General features: G+C 40.7%; 1 protein-coding gene across 4 annotated transcripts; it reads left to right on the top strand.

The window, feature by feature from the left end:
* Positions 1-352: 352 nt before the first annotated feature.
* C1QTNF3 (C1q and TNF related 3) lies at positions 353-21,498 on the top strand. Of its 4 annotated transcripts, none has more exons than XM_082242198.1 (6): positions 353-403; positions 12,529-12,637; positions 15,008-15,162; positions 17,020-17,149; positions 17,650-17,749; positions 18,489-21,498. In XM_082242198.1, the coding sequence occupies exons 1-6, from the start codon at positions 368-370 to the stop codon at positions 18,646-18,648; spliced, it is 690 nt and encodes a 229-aa protein (XP_082098324.1). In that variant the 5' UTR covers positions 353-367; the 3' UTR covers positions 18,649-21,498. The 4 variants fall into 4 exon arrangements, with proteins under 4 accessions (XP_082098324.1, XP_082098322.1, XP_082098323.1 ...); XM_082242196.1 differs by lacking the exon at positions 353-403 and adding an exon at positions 7,495-8,275; XM_082242197.1 differs by lacking the exon at positions 353-403 and adding an exon at positions 7,652-8,059.
* Positions 21,499-21,737: the final 239 nt, after the last annotated feature.

The following is a 21,737-nucleotide window of genomic DNA, read 5'->3' as shown; positions in this document are numbered from 1 at the left end:
CCCGCAGGTAGACTGCCCATTCAGGAAATGTCTCCTAATAAATCAACCAATCATCCTTGACCAAGCAGCCAGCTTAGCAAAATATGGCCAACGTTTTCTTGATCGGCAGTTCTGTTGAGCTACATCTGATGCAATAGAAAAAGTTAATTTACCAGCATGAAGCCTTGTTTGCTTTGGCTTTTTGAGGCATTTCAGGCAACTTTCTGAGAAGGAGCTCTGGTGTTACTCATTGGATTTTGTCCCATAATCTGTGGCTTGGATCGTTTCAGGAAGGAACTGAGGAAATTTGCTGTTTGGAAAACCAGGTGTCTGCCCAACAGCCTCCTATTAACCAAGAATCTCCAAGGCTCTGTATTTTGGAAATGTCATGATTATAGATTGCAGAACTGCTGGATTTGAACAGGTTTGCTATGCATCTGCCTTTCTTTCCAGGTCCTGCCACCATTTCCTTCACAGCAGTTTGACACATTAAATGTAGCAGACAAAGATTTTCCTGGTATGAAGCTAGAATGACAGAGAGTATTTCACTTGATCAATTGGTGCATATCAGACTGATGCAAAAGGCAAAGGACCAGAACTACTTAAAAAGCTGCAACCTGACAAGGCGCTTTGAGAATTTTTATTGTATAAAACAGCTGATAAATGTAATCAGCAGCAGAAGCAGCAACCTTAGGTTTGAAAATCTGTTGACCTCTGGTGACAGGAGTGGTGTGAGAGAAAACTAAAGCACTGACACCCATTGATCAAACTATATTAGATTTGCACACACACACACACAAAAACCTGAAAAGTCATTGTTTCCCTACTAAAAAGGTAGAAACTAATAAATTTTCTGGTCTTGGGTTCAGATTGCTGTAAACTTCTGTTACAATTTGATCAGGAAGTTTAAAATTTTATAGTTCTCTTTCCCACAATCACATTACTAAAGATCAGAAACAACCGAGGGTTATCCAAACACATGTTTATGGGAAGGCTAACCACATTTTGCAGATGGTACAGATAAATGTTCAAGAGTATAAAATTAATAATTATTATTATAATATTGCTGAGCTGTGCAAAAGCCTAAACAGCCTAGGCAATGCTTTTATGCTCCCCTCTCCAGGTTCACATAATTACTGTTAATTTGTTATCAATAATGTATTTATTGATAAAAACACATTTTTTAAAAAAGAAAAAGCCAAGAATGGCTCGTTTCATTACAGTGGTACCTCGGGTTAAGTACTTAATTCATTCCAGAGGTCAGTTCTTAACCTGAAACTGTTCTTAACCTGAAGCACCACTTTAGCTAATGGGGCCTCCTGCTGCTGCCGCTGCAGAATTTCTGTTCTCATCCTGAAGCAAAGTTCTTAACCTGAAGCACTATTTCTGGGTTAGCGGAGTCTGTAACCTGAAGCGTATGTAACCTGAGGTACCACTGTATATGGATAGAGAATTTCACTGGAAGGAAGTAAATTTTAAATCTCCCCCAGGGCAGAAGTCAGAATTACCCACAGAAATAAATGGGGACATCTAACCAACATCTATCCAATCTGGAAGTTTCATCCAAACTTTTCTATCTTTGTGGCTAAAATAATGTCTGTCTTTCTGCGTGTCCTAGAATTCCCTCTTTCTTCTGCAGCTTATTTCTTATACAGGCAATAGTTTAAGAGTCACAATCCCATATGTTTAAACAAAGACAGAACTCAAAATTAAAATGTCACACTACTGCCTGATAGCTTCCTTTTTTTTTAGTCAATTTGTTTGGGGTTTTTTTTATCACCTTGGAGACCCAGGGGGTTGTTTTGGTTGGTCATCCCATCGGCTGGGTCAAGGTTGGGACCGGGTAATTAAGGGTGGATAGGGAATTAGGTTTTGGCAGATTTTGGTGCAGGAGAGAGAAGACAGCTGGCTTCAGGCTGCAGCTGTACAGAGCAATGTATCTTCTGGTGAGCACCCCCCCCCCATATATTGGTGGACTGTGACATGCTCACCTGGCAATAGCACCAGACAGTAGCAGTGCTTCAGGAAGTACTGGGTGCCCATGAGCTGCCATTTTAATTTCCCAAAGTACCCCAAAGTATAAGCATTGTAGGAAATTATAATGGCAACTGGACAGAGCTGCCTGGAGCACTGGGGCTGGTGTCAGAAGTGGGTCCTCACTCACTGCCCAATGATACCAGGTGCCAGGAATGACCTTGGACAATCATGGGGTCAGCTTGAAAGAAAGAAATTCCCCCTGGTTCAAAAATTTGTTCAAAAAAACCCACCTTGATATTGAATCTGAGGCCAAACAACTCAATAAATAGGACAAGGGCACATGGGCGTAGCCAGGTTTTTTGGGGGGGAGGTCAGAACCTCAGTTTTCCATGTATTTTTATTGATTTTTATTGTTGGGGGGGCAGCTGCCCCTCCCTGTTACACCCATGCAAGGGCATTTAAACAATAGGAATGATGATAATCAAGAGTACTTCAATTTGGAAGTGGTGAAAATAATGTTATATTTTTGGAGAAAAGAGAGCCACCTCCAAACCCAAGGAACTAATCAATGTCAGAATCTAGCTAATATTTGGGATAGGAATGAATAATACCAGCTACAGAACTTTGCCAGACAATGAATCTTTTGGCTGGCTTACACAAACCAGCCTGGCCAGGCGAGTTAAGAGCAAAGCTATCAACAGACAAAAGTGCTGATTGCTGTTTGTTAGTGTAATAATAAAATTTAAGACATTATATATATGATAAAGGTTCATAAATGTTCATAAACCAAGCACGTACATAGAGCAGCACAGGAAGACCAACCTGAAACCATTTTGACTCCCAAGCTGACCAAGTGTTTTCTCTGCAAGGAGGGAGGGTGTCAGGGAGCCTTCCCAATGTCTCAGGAATTTAGTAATCTCGATTTCAAAGGGTGACAGACTACCAGGAAAGGCAATCAGATAAGGCATTAGCAGATAACCTGGCAGACAGGAAAAACAACAACATTCAAATTTCTGCTTTACACCACCTTTTCTGTGATGTAGGTATGATGTATGGAGGGGTGGTCTTGAGCTCCAGGGCAGGGAATTTAAAATGTCTATATAAGGCCTTGCACACCATTGTTCGAGGTCCTCCTCCTTTCCTGCGTGTGAGGGGAGCACCCTGTTGCAACAGATCAATAAAGATCAGGCTTACTAGCTGCTTTGCTTCTCAGTATTCTCTGGTTGGCCTCTGTTATTTTCTCCTACCAATAGGGAGCTCATGCAAGGACTCTATACGGGCTCTTGGATACCCCATAAGCGAAAAAGGGCAGGTTTTTATTGTTTACAACATTAGCACATCAAAGGAAGGGTCTCAGGTATGTGAAAAATAGAGGTTGCCAAAGGTGGCTTAGAGAGGTGTGAGGTGACAGAAAAAGGTGACTTTACAGGAAGCTTGGGTTTTGGGTGAGTGCAGGGAAGGGGGAGGAGAACAAAGGGCAGAACTATTTGGGCTGCTGACTAGAGAGGCTGCAACCCTGAGACTTGAGGAACGTGGTTGGCTGGCTCTGGTTGAAGCTGCTGAGAGAAGCAAGAAGAGACGCTTTGCAGATGTAATGCTGTAAACTCTCTTACTCTCTGTGTAGATCTGTTGTTGTTTAGTCATGTCCAACTCTTTGTGACCCCATGGACCAGAGCACGCCAGGCACTCCTGTCTTCCACTGCCTCCCGCAGTTTGGTCAAACTCATGCTGGTAGCTTTGAGAACACTGTCCAAACATCTCGTCCTCTGTCATCCCCTTCTCCTTGTGCCCTCCATCTTTCCCAACATCAGGGTCTTTTCCAGGGAGTCTTCTCTTCTCATGAGGTGGCCAAAGTATTGGAGCCTCAACTTCACGATCTGTCCTTCCAGTGAGCACTCAGGGCTGATTTCCTTCAGAATGGAGAGGTTTGATCTTCTTGCAGTCCATGGGACTCTCTAGAGTCTCCTCCAGCACCATAATTCAAAAGCATCAATTCTTCGGCAATCAGCCTTCTTTATAGTCCAGCTTTCACTTCCATACATCACTACTTGGAAAACCATAGCTTTTACTATACGGACCTTTGTTGGCAAGGTGATGTCTCTAGATCTAGGTGTATATAAATAAAACAAAACATAAATCTTAAAATGCTACAGCCTTCGTTGTGTCTGAACAAAACACATTGTATAGCCCTGAGATTTTGTGAGGAAGTGTGGTGCATATATCTTATAAATAAAAATAAATAAAATAAACTCCTAGAGGAAACACAACCCTGAATGAGTGCCGGAGACCCCTGGAATTTCGCTACTGTTTGGCAGAGATTGGGGTGGCATGTAACAATAATTAGGGTGCAAGGAAGACCACAGCCTTTGCATCAAAATCATGCTTATTTCAGATTCTGCTCAAGCAAGAAAACCATGAAACCATACCTTCTTTGATTTCATCTTCCCCTTCCCCGTTTTATGTGTGCTATGAATGGGCATTACTCATCTGGAAACATTTTGCACTTTAATGCCACAGGAAACTCCAGAACAGCATTTGGCAAGCTGTTAAATTGCTATCACCAGCTGAAAACAGCAGTGCTGTCCCTGTGTTTGCTGAATCAAATTGTTAAGTGCCAAGGGGATTCATGTTTTCTCTGACTCATCCATATGTCTATGAACTCCTGGGGTTTAACCATTGGCTACCAAGAACATCCAGTTCCTACTAAGAAATGGGGGGAGAAGAATAATGAGATGGTCATAGCTCCTAAAATCTGAATTTCTTTGTAACTAGTACTTCATACTGCTATTTGCAGAGAATTGCAACTTAAGAACTTAACATGGAGTCCTGCTGTATCAAACCATCCTGTTTCCCACAATGCTCAACCAGATGCCTCCAAAAAGCATAGCTGTCAACCGTCCCTTATTTGGCGGGAAAGTCCCTTATCACAGTGCGTGTTCCTTAAATTTCCCGGGTTTCAAAGGAAGCAGCTCCTCTCCCTCCCTTCCTGCCGGCCAGGGAGGAGGGAGGCTCCAACTGTGGTGCTTTGCTGTGTTGCTCACCCAATAAGGAGTCTAAGAACGACTGGGGGGGTTGAGCTTGCATGCCTTGTGCCGATCGAATCGGCCGTGTTGCCTGGGGACTCGCCTTTGCTCAGTGCTTCCCAGCAGAGAGGCGACCGTGGTTTTCCTTGCTGCATCCCCTTTGCCAGGTTGCTGCACTGTGGGAACCACCGCTTGAGGCTTCGTTTGGCTGCTGGCTGGGCTTTCTGCCTTTGGCTCGGAGGGGCTCAGAAGTTGAACATACCTGTGCTCTGAAAATCCCTTATTTTGGCTGCTGATGCCTTATTTTCGAGGCTGCTGGTCCCTTATTTTCAAATCTGTAAGTGGACAGCTATGCCAAGAAGCCCAGAAGAAGGCAATAGCTCTCTCCTGCTGTTGCTTCCCCATGGCAGCCCGATCTTCCATGAATTTGTCTAATTACCTTTTAAAGCCATTTAAGTTGGTGGCCTTCATGTCTCGTGGCAAGGAATTATCTAGAGTAGTTTTGACTGCTGTGTGAAGGACTTCCTTTGTCTGTCCTGAATCTCTCACAATTTAGCTTCGAATGGATCAGCATGGCTGCAGACTTTTTACAAAAACAGCAATTCCCTTTAAACTGCTTCCCCCCCCCCTGACCTTTTTCATTGCAAATTATCTCCCCAAAACCAATTTCTCTTGCAACTTCATACATGATAGGCAAACCAGCCAGCTAGGTAGCTTTCACTTCTTTTAGTTGCCTTTGATGAATTTCATTTTCACTGAGCTGTCCAACATGACTCCAAGATCCCTATGCTGGTCAGTTGCCACTGGTTCAGATTACATCATATAAAGCACTACTTTAGAAAGAAAAATAGCTTATTGAAAATGCATATTGATATTGTGACTATATGCAAATTCATTTAATTAACCAAGCAAGCACAAGACAAGATAGTTACAGAGGAGCAGCAGCAGCTTTTCATTGAGAGTAAACTTGTTTTTTTTGCATGCAATCAAATGCTTTTACATTAATTTTCTCAGTTATTGTATCAGTGTGTTAGGGGCATGCTAACAGCTCCATCCTATGCATGTTTATTCAATGGTAGGTTCTATGCCATATGGCAGGCATGTCCAACAGGTGAGGGGAGAGCATCAGGCAAGGCCTCCTTCTACCTTCCTTGCCCCACCCTCTAGTCTCTGCTTCTCAATTTGTATTGTACTATTTTATGTACTGTGGTTTGCCATTGTTTTATTGATTATAGTTTAGAAATTATTTATTGTAACTGTTGAGTGGATTTCTGTTTAACTTTTATATGTTGATATTATTATTTTATACTATTCTAATAATTGTTGAATGTTACTTTTTTGATGTAGGTTGCTTATTTTAAAGTTTTGTTTTATTATCACATTTTTGTATTGCATTAGATTGTTTTAAGATGTACATATTTTGTTTCTTCAGCTTGCAAACCGCCTTGAGTACTGTAAGATAGAAGGACGATATACAGATTAAAAATGATGATGATGATCCTGGTAGATCTCTGGCCCCTCAGTGATCTCCACCACCCCCCAAACAAAGCTCAACAACTTTGCCTTTCCCAAAAGAGCTCAACAACTGTGGCTGCTTTAAAAAAAGTGGCAATGGGTAGATCACTGCCAGTTTATTATACTGTGAGTAGATCACAGTCTATTGGGAGTTGGATGTCCCTGCCATATGGCGTTACACAAGATATTTCTAAAGAGCTGAGCCACTGTGTATTCCTTTCTGTCTCTCACCCGCTCTGTATATAAGACATTTGACTTTGGGCATGATTTTCTTGGCTATCCAGCTCCAGAGAAGATCAAGGCAGATGACATCTCTAATCTATAGGCATGTTGTTCTCCAATGAAAATCCTCTATTTCGTAAAATGACTTGAAGCTGGAAATATTTTCTGGAGGGTCTCTTGTATTTTTAGTATCCTGAATGTTTATTTGTGGGTAAGTTCAGAGGAACATTAAAATGAGATTGTGAAGTGCTCCAAAGCATCTCCCTAAATTGAATAAACGGACAAAATGTGGTTCAATGTAAGTACAGATTACAATCACGGGGTAATTTTATAGGGACATGATCATTTATAAGCCTGAAACATGCTTCTTAAGTTCATGTTCATCTATCTTTTCTTGGCAGGAAAATTGAATTTGGTTTGGCAACAGCCTCTAGAAAAACTTCAGAAATTAGAGGCAGGGGGAGATGTTTAAGCGGAAAGCTCAAACTTTGCTCTGGGAGCTGGGACTCAATATGAGCCTGAATTCAACTGTCTGTTTTTTCAGTCTCCAGTTTTCCAGTCTCCATCCGCAACTAGCACACAAGCAAACATTTGACTGCTCTAAAGTGAGTAAGTGTAGTAAGATTAACCCAGCAAGTCAAAATCATGGGCAAAAATCTCTCCTTGTGCTTTTGTTTCCTAATTTCCAGTACATTAATATATTTTTTTTCAGAATGAACAGATAGCGTTTTGTGTATGTGTGTGTGTTTCTGGCAAACGGCTAAGAACTCTATCCAAAGTCCAGAAGACCTTTTACAAGTCTGAATTCCCAGCTTTTCCATGTCTAATCAAGGAGCTTAAAACATTTGCCACATGTTCTTCATTTCCATCTCATTTCATCACACTAAAGTGAAAACATGCCAAAAATGGAGAAAAAGGAGCAACATTTGTCAGTGCCCCCAAATAGGAACCACAGCTGCCCATTAAATACAGTGGCCATTTCCAGCATACAAATCAATTTTCCCTGCAGTGGGGGGATGCGGTGAATAATGACTGGGTTGTTTAAGGAAGCATGACCGATTTGGGATGAAGGTTCCTGCCACTCTGACATTTTCATAGTATAATTTATTGCACACAGCATATAAAGCTGCGGTAACCAAGTCTTCTTGCCAGGCTTAATAGTGGGGAATAGCCTAAAAGACCACATCACGGCAACGGCAGATCTTTCCCTTGTTAAAAGGCACTTGAACTCCTGAGACCTTGCTATGTTGAATAGTATGGCATCCAAGGATTTCCTCAATTGGAGTCTCCTGGCTTTGCTTCTGTTGCTTCGCTTTTGCCTGTGCCAAGATGAAGACACGGAGGTGAGCAGAAGATATAATAACCCAGTGGCCAAAGTCTTGCAAAGTCACCACCAGACTGGTCAAAAAGGTTCCAGCAGCAGGGAATTGTTCAGACAGCGGAGTCGACTTGTTGAGTGGACGGTTGAGAATGATGATGGTAATAGCCCTTCTCCTGACCAAAATGCCTTGAAACCAGAGGTAGATGATGTAGCACAGACTACCTCAAACAGAGTCCAGGTACTCTGAATTAATATTCTACGACGTTTAGAAAGTTAATGAACGGGATTTTGTTTTGCTATATGAGACAACCAGCACTACTTTTTAAAGAAGTGGTTTATTGAAAATGCAGGCTGAAACTGTGACTATTTGTGCAAATTTGTTTAATTAAGGAAGCAAGCGTAAGACAGAATAGTTACAGAGGATTTCTAGCAGTTTTTCATTCAGAGTAAACTTTGTCTTTTGCATGCAATCAAATGCCTTTACATTAATTTTCTCATTCATTGTATCAGGGTATTTTGAACATGCTAACAGTCCCATCCTATGCATGTTTATTCAGAGGTAGGTCCTACTGAGTTCAATGGAGCTTACTCCCCAGCCTAGTGTGGCTGCAGCCTAAGGGTGCAATCCAGCCAATGTTAAGTGCTTCTAATTCCCATTGAGATGAATAAGGCTTGCATAACTTTGGCTATATCAAACTATAGTTTTATTGGAAATCCAGGGTATAAAAGTTCGTATTCATTCAATATGCAAATTCTGCACAATATGCAAACATTTGAATTCTTTATTAACCATGTCAGACTTAAATGAAATATTGTATAATTCTGGGGGGTAAATATATTCTTCAGGAGTTTGCAATGCATTTTATATGTTATATAATTAAGGCTGCAATCCTATACACACTTAATAGAGAGTAAGCCCTGTTGAAATGGAGCTTGATCCTGAGTAGCCTTTTATAGGATTGCTGTGTAAGAGGAAAACCAAGGAAAAAGGAGGGAGGAAGGAAAACCAAACGGCTGATGGACCGGTGATTTTTAACACAGAGAAAATTGTTCAGTTAGTATGAGATGTTTTAACCTGTTCTTGACTCCATCCTCAACTCAGGTAGCCTTGCATTAGAGATATATTTTGTATGTTTCACTATTATTAATTGCTATTATGATTCATCTGACTTTCATTTAAGATGACCAATACAACTAAAATTGGCTTTAAAATATGATCTCTAGTTCAAGTGAGCAGTAGGTTAGACTGTTTAACACTGTGCACATATAAATACACTTTATTTATATGGATACATACTGGTTATTTTCTTTTAAGTGTTATTTATTTAATTACTGAGAAACTTGCCTATTTATCAATGGGGGGGAGGGAAATCCTCAAAGTTGTGAACAGTAAGACATACATATTGTTTTAAAAATTATAACAACGAAGCCTGCGCAATAATCAGAAACATTTATTTCATCCAGCAGGAGAAATTAAAACAGGGATAAGGTTCCTGCAGCCTTCTGGACCATGCTGGAGCTCAGCTCCTATCACCCCTAACAATTGAACATGGTCACTGGGGCTGATGGCAGCTGGAGCCCAACAGCATCAACCCCTATCCCTGGATTAAAGTATACCACCATAGACATCTTAGCAGTTTTATATTTTTAAAGGAAGAATTAACAGCACGTATTTAAGGATTAACCTCATGAATTTAGTTGATCTCAGACCGCCGTAAATGTGGAACCACTACCTGTACTCAAAACATTCTATTAACTGTTGAAGCCAGTCCAGCCTCTAATGGAAGTGTTATCTGCAACAAAGTTTGAGGCAAGGAGGTCTGAACGCTTTTGCCACGTTTGGAATAGTACTTGCAAGAGCTATAACATCAGTTTGTATGGACTATGAAGTCAACCAAGAGGGTAAAAATCTGGATACTTCACAACCGGATTTAACCAAAGCAAAAGAGTTTTCTAAAGTCAAACTGACTTTAGCTCCATTGATGTCAATGGTACTGAAATGTCTTCAATCCAAATACCGGTACTTTGACTTAATTGGATTGTTTTGGGAAAACCTCTATGGGAGAAGAGCCACATGTGATCAAATATTAAGAGGAAGGAAATATTCAGAGGAGGGGTAGGGAAAGGATTAACCACCCCATGCACTTCTCTGCAAAAAGGACTGTTGGGCTGCACTTGCATGTGTTATGTACTATGGCCCTAATATAGATGGTAAGAAAGACATGGCAGCAAATATTCTAATTCTTCCAGATTCTGCCCTTGGCTTCTCAGGCTAACTTATAAGGCAAGAAGCTAATGACTGGTTGTTTTCATGCCTCCTGACATGTTTGTATCTGTACTGATTAGTGGAACTGCCTGCGCAAATATTAATGACCAACTGAAGGATTTTCAGATAGCAAATACAGACAAGTAATTAACAAAGGAAGCTGTTGTTCAACACATGGAGATTAGTTCAGATAAGTGCAACAAGGCAAGCAGATTAGAAAACACACATGCCTTGCATCAGTTTCAAATGTGCTTTTCTCAGCAGAAGCTGGGAACCAATCCCTTCCCAACAGCTGTTCCCATGTATTTTGCTAAAAAAAAAGAAAAGGCAATTTAAATGTACTTTCACCCTTCAGTTCTGGTTACCATGCATAGCGCTTGACTATCTCTACCCAAGTGCAAACTGTCAATTTAAAATCCAAGCTTAAGTTCAAATTTCATGGCTGCTCCATCTGGTGCAACGGTGTCCGCATCTGCTCTGATTGAACACAGAAAAATTGTTCAAGGAATGCATGCTCATGAAATTTATATTGGGTTCCGGCAGATCCCAGTTATTACCTGTATTTCCTACACACAAATACACACCTCCCTTGAGCATTTAGTGGTGTCTCTGTAATAGAAGTGTAGAGTTGGAAGGCACTACAAGAGTCATCTAACCGAAACCCTCTACAACACAATGCTCTTTTGCACAATGCGGAGCTCACAACACTAAGATTAAGAGATTAAGGTTAAGAGTCTCATGCTCTACTGACTGTGCTATTACATGCAAGAATGCATTTTTACTTATTACTATAAGATGCCACCAGATATCAAACTTTTCTGACTAAAAGAAGATGGGGTTTCAGTTTTTAAAAAAATGATTCCACCTTCTTTCTGACACACAGGAGGCGATGCTTCTTCCAAGATGATGGCTGTTACAACATATTTATCATGTAAAAACAAAGAAAGCACACTTCTTGCTTTAAAAGGGGGGGTTATATACAGATTAATGGAAATTTAATCGCTAGATCCATTGATTAATAATCTTAAACTCAAATGATTAATTACAATTTCTTCGATTGGGTTGCAGCACTATAATTTTCTAATCATTTATTTACAGATATGTAAAGTTGACAAGCATTCTAATATATTTTTATAATATAATTTATAACTGCTGATCTTACTTGTATTTTGAAAAAGAAATAGGCCAACTTGTCTTCAATTTCTGACTTTTTATAAGTAACTTTAATGTATTTTTATGTATTTTTTATATTTTTATAATTAAGCAGTATACAAATTCTGTTAAATAAAAAAAATGTATGTTTGTGTGTGTGTGCGCGCACACACACACAAAATGAGCAGGCAGCAAATAGTAAGCATGGATGCAAGAAGGTCCAGTTTCAAAGCACTATCAATCAGTCCATTAAGCTGCTTCCACTGACTAGAAACTTATTCGTAAATGTTCCCAACCAACTCCATCTCTTTGGGCCAATTCTTGAAGTACTCTCTCTAGCACTTCTGCTGCACATATATTTTTGCTGAGATGTGGATTTCCACTGTAGAGAATTGACAAAGAACCTGACAGGCCAACCACTGATGGTTCTCCCAGGACATTCAATCTCCCAGGACATTCTATACAAGATCTCAAAGTAGCTGTTTTACTACAAAGGAATTTCAGAAATAGACTGGAAAGAGAAGCTGCTGAATTGCAACTCATTACCAAACTTAAAACCATGGAGAGACCTGGTCTGAACAAAGACATTGGATTCTTATCTCATTATACATGACTAAGCCATTTCTCACCTTCTCACCCCTTGCCTTTTCCTGTAAGACCTATTGCAGTCGTTAAGAGTCGTCAACAGGCTCATCTCAGCTATCTGCCAATCTCCCATTCCCACCACCCTTCTGAGTAATACCCCTCCCCACCTTCTCACTATATAGAAGGATCTGGCAACTTCTTTTTCAGTGTACCTGAAGAAGTGTGCATGCACACGAAAGCTCATACCAAGAACTAACTTAGTTGGTCTTTAAGGTGCTACTGGAAGGAATTTTTTTGTTTGGTCTGAAAGGAAACAGCTTACAACAGAAGACCCAAGAAAGGCAGGTTTATCTATTTGGCACACACAAAACAGCATGGCTATAGCAATATACATGCGGGAGATTAGTACCTTGTTGTATGTGTGCATCTATGTGCGGCAGTGGATATATTCTATAAAATGTTTTTGTTCCTGAATTTTGTATTGGCAGACTATACACAGTGGACCTCAAAGCCCACCAGAATGTGGCTGCCGGGGGGATTTTGGATTTCGGGGTTATCAAGGCCCACCAGGGCCCCCTGGGCCTGCTGGAATGCCAGGTAAAGGAAATTAGAGTTTAAGTTGCATAAACATTAGTGCTTCAGGTTGTTGGAGGGCTGCTAAGATAACAGCAGGCATACTGTGCTGCACTATGCTCCTACCAAACTCCTAGACTCCTATGGAGCTGGAAGGTCTGGTGCAATGATAGACCTTGCCTTGTTCTTTTCCTTATCCACCTCCTCTCATTCCCACAGTCCTTATGCCAGATGCATGCTTGGGAAAGTGGGTCAGGAGTTTTGTTTGCATTGTCTTGCTAACAACCATGCAGCTCTGGCCCTAAAAGCTCAGTTTATGCAACAGCGAGTGTTTGCACAACATGCAAGTAGCAGTCAGACTGTTCTTCTGTCCATCTCCCCCGCCCACACCACAAGCCATTGGCAGCAGCAGTAGGTCTGACATCCTGTCCATATAGTGCAGCAGACTTTCTTTAGCTCTTTGTTGGTACTTTAGCAATAAGAATTTCCAGTAATAAAAGTATGACATAGTTGCATAAAAGTGCTTCTATAAGCAGCTTTGGATGGCTAAAATAGAAGAAGTACAAATTGCGTGGTTCCTTTGGTATAAACCAACAGTGATGAATAGAGCTTATTATGTGAACCAGCCACCAGCTTTTCATTCCATATAAGTGTGGTATATGATTTCAGTCATAAGCACAGAAATGTCCAATGATGACATGGCATGGGATTTGGCAACCTAATAAAGGATGGTGTAATTTTTTAGATTATACAATGCATTAACTTAAAAAGCAGTACATACAATCCCTTCAATTTGGTATCTCAACATAGAAAATGATGTGCATCTTCATGTAATTGATCATGAACTTCAAAGAACATGCAACTAAAAAGGATATGGGTTGTATCCAGTGGTGTCCCTTGCATTAGTCGAAGTTTCTTTGATTCCGGAGAGGTCCTCATCAGTGGAAGGAAGTGATTTTCACTTATTCCTTCTCTCCATGTGCTCCCACCTCCGGCTCTAGATGAACTTTGGAAGAACATCATGGAAGGTGGTGGTGGGACTATAGCGGGAAGGGGAAATTGAGGAAAATTGTCTCCCTTCCTGTTAAGCTGATAGATGCATCTTCCAACAACACAAGGGTTACCATTTGCTACAACCCTTTATTTTCAGTTCCACATACAAGTTCTAAACATTTTCCATGTTATTTAATTTAAAGACTGTCAATTTGGTTCAAGTTGTCTCAGTACCTGATCATTACTGTAGCCCAGGGGTGAGGAACCTTTGGCTTGTGGTCCAAATTTGGTCCTCTGGGCCTCTTCATTTGACTCACAAAGCCATTTCCCTCAAAACTACAACGTCCTGCCCGACACCTGATACTATATGTGATATCAAGTGTGGGGTAGGTTGAAGCACAACAGATCCCTTCAGAAAGCAGGATTAAACTCCAGGAGCATCACCTGCACATCAGGTGATGTTTGGAGTTAAATCATGGTTGGCTGCTGTTTCCCCCACCCCTGCAGGACAACTTTGAGAGATATGGCCCTCTAGGTCAAAAGGATTCCCCATTCTTCCTCTAGCCATTGTTACAGCCTTTTCAGAAGCAACTGATTGATTAAATTGATCCCAGCAATTGTATCCCACATATGGGACTGATGCTGAAAATGGGAACTGTCTGAATCTCAGCAGTGTTGTTTTTTAGTCTCTCTCATGCAGACTTCTGTGGAACCATCAGGTCTCTGGAACAAGTCCAGAAAGGCCCCACTCCATGTTCTCTCTCTCACTATACCCAGTCTTAGGCCTATAGCGCCAATGGTGGCCAATGATGTTATCAGCCCACAGTATGCTAGGCCTTGAGGCTTACTAACATATGAGATACCGTATACGGTAATCATGAAGATATGGTTTGTTTCCAGGGAATTCACCCATTGCCAAACAAGGAGAGCTTCCATCATTGCTGTTTTATATGTGGTCGAGAAAATGTTTACTTTCTTGTAATATCATGAGTGAAGGGATTAGGAACCTGAGGCCTCAGGTGTTGTTGGAATGGATGGCTTAAGTGGGTGTTGCTCTCATGCTTCATGCTGGTTTCTGTTGCTGTTTCTGTTGCTGGTTTCTGTTCTGTTTCCTCCCACACAGACCCTAATAAAACACGCTCTTCCAGCCATGCAGTTTCTTCTCAGTGCCCAACCTGCTTTTCTACTTCTTAGAAATCAGAAATAGAAAACTGAACACATGAACAAGTGTCTTGAGGTGGATTACTGTTAAATCATTTGTTCTAGACAAAAGAGTAGAAACTGTTAAATCATTTGTTCTAGACAAAAGAGTAGAAAATGAAATTGGGAGGGGTGGCGCTTTTAACCAAGAAACTTTAAACCACACACACACACACACAAAATCCCTTGATTTGTTTTAAGGAAACCATGGAAACAATGGAAATAATGGTGCACCTGGCACTGAAGGAGCAAAAGGTGACAAAGGAGACAAGGGAGACATTGGACTGAGAGGAGAGCGGGGCCACCATGGACCGAAGGGAGAAAAGGGTTACCCTGGCATCCCTCCAGAACTTCAGGTAAACTTCCTTAGAAACATCAATGGGGTTGCATCCAGAGTGGTCACTTGCCAAAACTCCAATATGGTTGGTGTATGCCTAATTTTTGAGTGGAGGCTAGTCTACAGGGTTAGGTGCCACCACCTAACAATACGTGTGAAAGGACATGAACTGGATCCATACCATTCTGTCCAGCGGCAATCTTTTCTGGAGAGTGGAAAAGGTCTCCCCAAATAGTATCCTTTCACCAATACTGACAGTCCACACTTCACTGATCATATATTTGCTTAATGAGCTGAGATATGATCTCCTCCTTTCTGAGAGAAATGATGACAACAAACCTTGAAGTTTCCAGTTAACTATAGTTTCCTAAGTTGTCAGAACCAGCAAACTCTTGTTAACACTTTGGAACAAGCCAGTAAGTCATCGTTTGAAGTTGGTTTAATATTCTGGTTTGTTTTGAATCTGTTAACCAGTTTCTTGATTCTGATAAGACAGGAAACTATAAGCAGCTGGGGAATCCTGTTTGTTTTTTTTCCTGGCTTGCATGAACAGACTGCGTAAATGGCCATAAGGTTTGTTCATTTCTTATCTTATTAAGCCAAAACATAACAGTCTGAAGCAGCCATAGTAGGAACAAAAAAGGAATTCAGTTTTTAGTAATTCAGAATGGAATGTGATGAAAATGGAAAATATTGCTCTTTGTCCTTTATTTTACTTTCAACACTGCAAAAAGATTTTGCAGAATTTACTGAGCCCTCCTGCCATTCCAATAGCCAACTTAAATAATGCAGATAAATTACCGTATTTTTTGCACCATAACACTCACTTTTTTCCTCCTAAAAAGTAAGGGGAAATGTCTGTGCGTGTTATGGAGGGAATGCCTACGGGTGGCATGCCTATGGATTTTCCTCCTCTAAAAACTACGTGCGTGTTATGGTCGGGTGTGTGTTATAGAGCGAAAAATACGGTAAATAGAATCAGTTGTATTTTGCTTAACTAATTTGTAAAAGTTAAAATTTTAGACATTTTAGCATATTTTTCTAATCCCTCCATAATTAATGTTAAGGTTTTATTTTAATGGCTTATGCCAAAATGCTGTTATGTAGACAAAAGCCACATTTTGTGAGGATGTTCTGCACTAAAAACATTTTTTTTAAAGTCTGCACCCCCCCAAAAAAAGCTGAATGCTGTAACTTTAAAAAAACAAACAAAACCATGCTTATTAGGTAGACTTGCACAATTTATTATGTGCTGAAGCCCCACTTCCAGGGCAGGCCAGTCTTCTACAATGTTGACTTAGAAGTCCTACATATGCTCAAGTAAGTTTATCTAGAACTGTAGCCTTCATCAGGCACTTATGATGCCCCCAGGCACTGCCTCTGTAATTCCTGGTCCTTAAAAATGAGAAAGTCAATTTTATGCTCAACAGATGTATTCTGCGATTTTTCAGTTCTTGCACAAAACTGAAGACAACTCAGGTCTTCATTTCTTCCTGCTTCCTCATAACTGCTGAGATGGCACTTGATGCAGAAAATTCCGCACCCCCCCCCACCCCGGGGACCCAGTCTCTACAGTGCTTTTTGTGTTAAAGTGAAATTTCAAACCAAGCTGTTTACCCTGAAGTCATGTGTCTACATGTCTCATTTTCTGCACATGAATAGTTCTGTTCTTACATAAACCAATGAGACTTTTATCACTACAGTTTGCTGAGAGCTGGCCTAGGTCCTAAATGTACATTTAGGAAATTAAAGCAAATATGTCCCAAACCAAAGTGGGGAAGAAGCCCATAAGGAATGGATTGAGCCAACCATGCCTTCCAATTTGTCTTTGTCCTACTTGGTAACTACTGCTTAAACATAAGCTGTATTTGTATAGGTTGCATTTATGGCTTCAATGGCAACCCATTTCAGTAACCAGAACAGTGGAATAATCTTCAGTAGTGTTGAAACCAACGTTGGAAATTTTTTTGACGTGATGACTGGTCGATTTGGAGCACCCGTGAATGGCAAGTATAAAGAATAGCAGATTCTATAGAAATGTCAGCCAGACTTCTTAATACTGGCTTGATTACGGCCAGAATCGTACAACCCATGGAAATTGATCTTACTGAACTAATAGGGTCTTCTGAGTAATTATGCAGACAATTGGAATTGGCATAGGGTGTTATTTTCTGAGGAAAGAAGTAGAGCAAATGCAATTTACATCTCCAACAATATATTATGGATCATTGATTCACCCAATATTCCATTTTTATTTTGATTGAAGTCATTGTGGCTTCACAGAATTCAGACCATTAGGCAAGGATACAGGTTTCAGAGAGGGATTGGTATGGAAGGAATCAAAACCAGTTTCTTAGTAGTTAGTACCCATGTTTTCTTGGAAGTGGACATATGTAGAAACACTTTGTATGTTACATTCTTTGCCAGGGCAGTTACTTGTGTAAGAATTGTCTCATCTGAACTATTTTGTATAAACAATTTAATCAGTTATATGATCGTTTTTCAGGAGTGTATTTCTTCACCTTCAACATGATGAAGCATGAGGATGTGGAGGAAGTATATGTTTATTTAATGCACAATGGCAATACAGTTTTCAGCTTATACAGGTGAGTTGAGTGGCATTTCTGGACTTCGTACACTTCCAAATTTTTGTCCAATGGACAATGCACATACTTGGATTTCAAAGTCCCACATTCAGTCAGTTTGCAGGTGATGTACAAGACCATGGTAGGAGAGCTGAGGCCACAAAGAACAGCCAGCCATGGGCTAAATTGACAATATAACCTGGTGTATGGCTATTTTTGAAAATGGCAGGTTTGCCCTTAAATCAGGCACCCCCAAACTTGGCCCTCCAGATGTTTTGGGACTACAACTCCCATCATCCCTAGCTAACAGGACCAGTGGTCAGGGATGATGGGAAATGTAGTCCCAAAATATCTGGAGGACTGAGTTTGGGGACTGAGTTTGCTTGCCTTAAATCAACTTGCTTATATTCTATTTGAATAAGATTGCAGCTGGAACTTTACATTGCTAGGCAATTAATGCTCCTAAACACCTAACCTGCTGCTTCAGTGCTGCAAAGCAATACTAGGAAAGGGGGATTACAGATGAGCAGTGGGACTCAGCGGGATACTGGGTCCTGAACACCCCCATTAATTTTTTTAATTTTTCTCCCACCTTTCATAAGTTCCTAAGGCATGTTACAAATGAAACAAAAGGCTTGATTAAAATAACAGAATCAGTAAAATCAATAAACTAGACTCCTATTTCCACAGTGGGGGATTGGTTCAAAATAATAATGTGCAGATAGAAAGTTGACCCCTGTTGTTTTCTCTTTATTCTTAGCTATGAATCAAAAGGTAAAACTGACTCATCAAGCAATAGCGCAGTGCTTAAACTTGCCAAGGGAGATGAAGTTTGGCTGAGGATGGGCAATGGAGCACTCCATGGGGATCATCAACGCTTTTCCACTTTTGCAGGGTTTCTTCTTTTTGAAACCAAATAGACTTAACATTTTAAGACAGATTTTGCTCTTTTCTCTCTCTATCCTTTGGAACAACATGGTAACGTACTTCAGGGCCCTTTTTGAAACCAGTATGCTGGGGTCTAAATCTATGAAGCGGTATGAGAAAGGTTAGGCCTGCTTCCTTATGGGTTTGTTGTTGTTGTTGTTTTTACCACACTACCTTGCTATGGCCCTGATGCCACTGAAATCTGAAATCCTATTCCAGAATGCTATGATGATTACAGCCTTTGGCCCCAATCAATGTGGCTTCACACTTGTATGGATTTGTTCAACATACAGGCTTGTGGGTCTACTTTCTTCTTTCAAATTGATTCAGAAGTCATTGGGAACTTCATGTGTGCTTCTGAGCTCCTTCATCTGTAACAAAAAATCAGAAGCACACCTAGTCTGCGCACAGCACCAGATCCAGTATGGAAATACAGATATGGAAGTGCATATACATAGCTGTTCCATTATAACAACATGACCTCTGAACTGTTAAAATTAGTTGCTAACTGGTGCATCCACTTTAGAAAGAATAATAGTTTAGAATTTTTGCCTTCTTTATCCTTATAAATGCTCAAATCTTGATTTGTATGCTTTGGGTGATCTACAGCTAAATTAAATTGAATTGTCTATAAAGTGATTTACTCATCCTGTATGAATGGTGAGGCATGTTGGCTAAATTCAAGTACTTTTACTTAATGGAGTTTGTAGAATGGAGAATATACTATTTTTTACTATGTAGGCTTGTTTAGTTTGCACGAATGAAAATCTTCATGTTTTAAAGTATATCAGCAATTTTTTCTGCATGCTTTAAAAAACAGAATCAATTTGCCATTAGTTCTTATTAAAGTATTTTGACCCTAGCTCTTACTAGAATGAAACAAGTTTGAATCTTTTGTCATGAATGTGTTTATTTGCTTATTTTGTAAACTGATCACTTACTAATTAAAGACCACTTTGGACAAATCTCTTGCATGCACCATTAAAATTATTTTCTCTCTCATAAGGTGGGATATAGATTTTAGGAGCTTAAGGTGACATACTTTGTTCTCCCCCAACTCATATTATCATCAGGGCAGCTTTTTGAGGTCGGTTAGGCTGAGAGATGGTGATTGAACCAAGGTCACCCAGTGGATTTCATGGCTGAGTGGGGACTTGAACCCTGGTTTTTCCTGGTCCAACACTCTAACCAGTATACCACACTGCTTTCTCAGTACACTGAAAATCGAGAAGGCCGAATGAATAACCCATATTGGATTTTTCAGAAATCTTTAGGAGTGGTTGCAAGATAGGGAGAACCAAGATTGTATTCAGAAAGATACACTCCAGCTGAGCTCTGGGGGAGAACTGAAGCACAAAAAATACATTGTCAGTGCAACATAACCTTAAAAGAAAAGTTAATACAGTTTGTTCCATGTTACTATTACTTATATTTCTACAAGCAGGTTCTTAAAAGTGTCATGCTGTGTTCAATGGCATGATGTGAATATACACTGGCCATTCTCATACAGGTGTATCTTTTGTTGTAGTAGTGTGAGCTTCTATAGAAACCAGGTTTTTTTGTTTATTTCACATGAAATGCTTCCAAGACAAAGCCGGTAATTTGGCTTAAGCTACCTTGCAGAATTTATTCCCTGTTATCACAGCTTGTTTTTCAAAATAATTTGAACATTTTGAATGTCAAGGAAGATGGGGAAAAGGAAGGGAAAAAATCTAACACAATTACGCCTGCTTCAAATAAATTATATGCTTATCTGCCATCTGCAGGAGAGCACCTCCAAATAAAATAGCAATCTAATGAAGAACCAGAAATGCAAATGCTCTGGTCTCTTCCTTTGATTATTCATTGTCTAGAAACATAAAAGGCAGCTTTGCCTCTGAAAACATTCTTCAGCAAACATACTGTATTATAAAGCTGCCAATACTCCAAAATATCATGGAACAATTGATTGGGCCCAATGGGCCATTGGATGAAGAGATCTAGTAGTCATCTGTTAGGCGGGGAGGCTGAGCAGCCTCAACAAAGCCCCATTGCCTCTCTGACTCACAAGGACAGCTGCTTTGGGCTTTGACTTGCAAGCCACAAGGGTGTTCCCCATTTCCACACATTTCACTGAGGTCTGGAATGTACCCACACACCCCAGTAAACAGGGAGTTGCCTGTAATAACATTTCCAAGGAACACCACTTCATCCAGTCCAGTCCAGTGCATGCTTCCTTGGAAGCAAGTCCCACAGAGCTCAGTGAAGCTTACCTTATTCCCTAGTAAGCTTTATTTAGGATTGCACCCTCACAGCTTGGCCCTGTGTGCGCTGGGTGGAGGACATGGGACAGGGCCTTCTCGGTGGCTGCACCCAGATTCTGGAGAAGCTCCCTCCCTAGAGAAGCTAGACTGGCTCCTTCCTTGCTGTCCTTCCTCTGGCAAGGGATGACTTCCTTGTTCCAACAGGCCTCGGGGAACTGGCTGCTACTGAAAGAGCTGCCGCCATGCATTTTTTATTGCAGTTCTTCATATGGTCTTAACAGATGTTATGTACCATATACAGTGGTACCTCGGGTTAAGTACTTAATTCGTTCCAGAGGTCCATTCTTAACCTGAAACTGTTCTTAACCTGAAGCACCACTTTAGCTAATGGGGCCTCACGCTGCTGCCGATTTCTGTTCTCATCCTGAAGCAAAGTTCTTAACCCGAGGTACTATTTCTGGGTTAGCGGAGTCTGTAACCTGAAGCGTATGTAATCCAAGGTACCACTGTGTAGCTTTACTTCTACCCATGCTTAATCGGTTTTTAGTGATGTTTTCCCACCTTACGTTTTTAGCTGTTCTTGTTCTTCTATGAAAGCCATCTTGAAAGCCATCTTGATACTGTCAGATGAAAGCCATCTGACAGTAAGAGCTGTTCGACAGTGGAATTTGCTGCCAAGGAGTGTGGTGGAGTCTCCTACTTTGGAGGTCTTTAAGCAGAGGCTTGACAACCATATGTCAGGAGTGCTCTGATGGTGTTTCCTGCTTGGCAGGGGGTTGGACTCGATGGCCCTTGTGGTCTCTTCCAACTCTATGATTCTATGATTCTATGATTGAGGA

This window comes from Podarcis vaucheri, assembly GCF_965113315.1.
Source record: "Podarcis vaucheri genome assembly, chromosome: 11".
NCBI lineage: Eukaryota > Metazoa > Chordata > Lepidosauria > Squamata > Lacertidae > Podarcis > Podarcis vaucheri.
The sequence above is the reverse complement of the archived record's forward strand: the minus strand, read 5'-3'. Positions and strand labels throughout refer to the sequence as shown.

Excerpts from the sequence above, each read along its gene's own strand:
- C1QTNF3 (XM_082242196.1), top strand. The coding sequence starts at position 7,961 with ATGTTGAATAGTATGGCATCCAAGGATTTCCTCAATTGGAGTCTCCTG. Across the intron at positions 8,276-12,528 it reads CTACCTCAAACAGAGTCCAG|ACTATACACAGTGGACCTCA; the intron begins GTACTCTGAATT and ends TTGTATTGGCAG. Across the intron at positions 17,750-18,488 it reads ACAGTTTTCAGCTTATACAG|CTATGAATCAAAAGGTAAAA; the intron begins GTGAGTTGAGTG and ends CTTTATTCTTAG.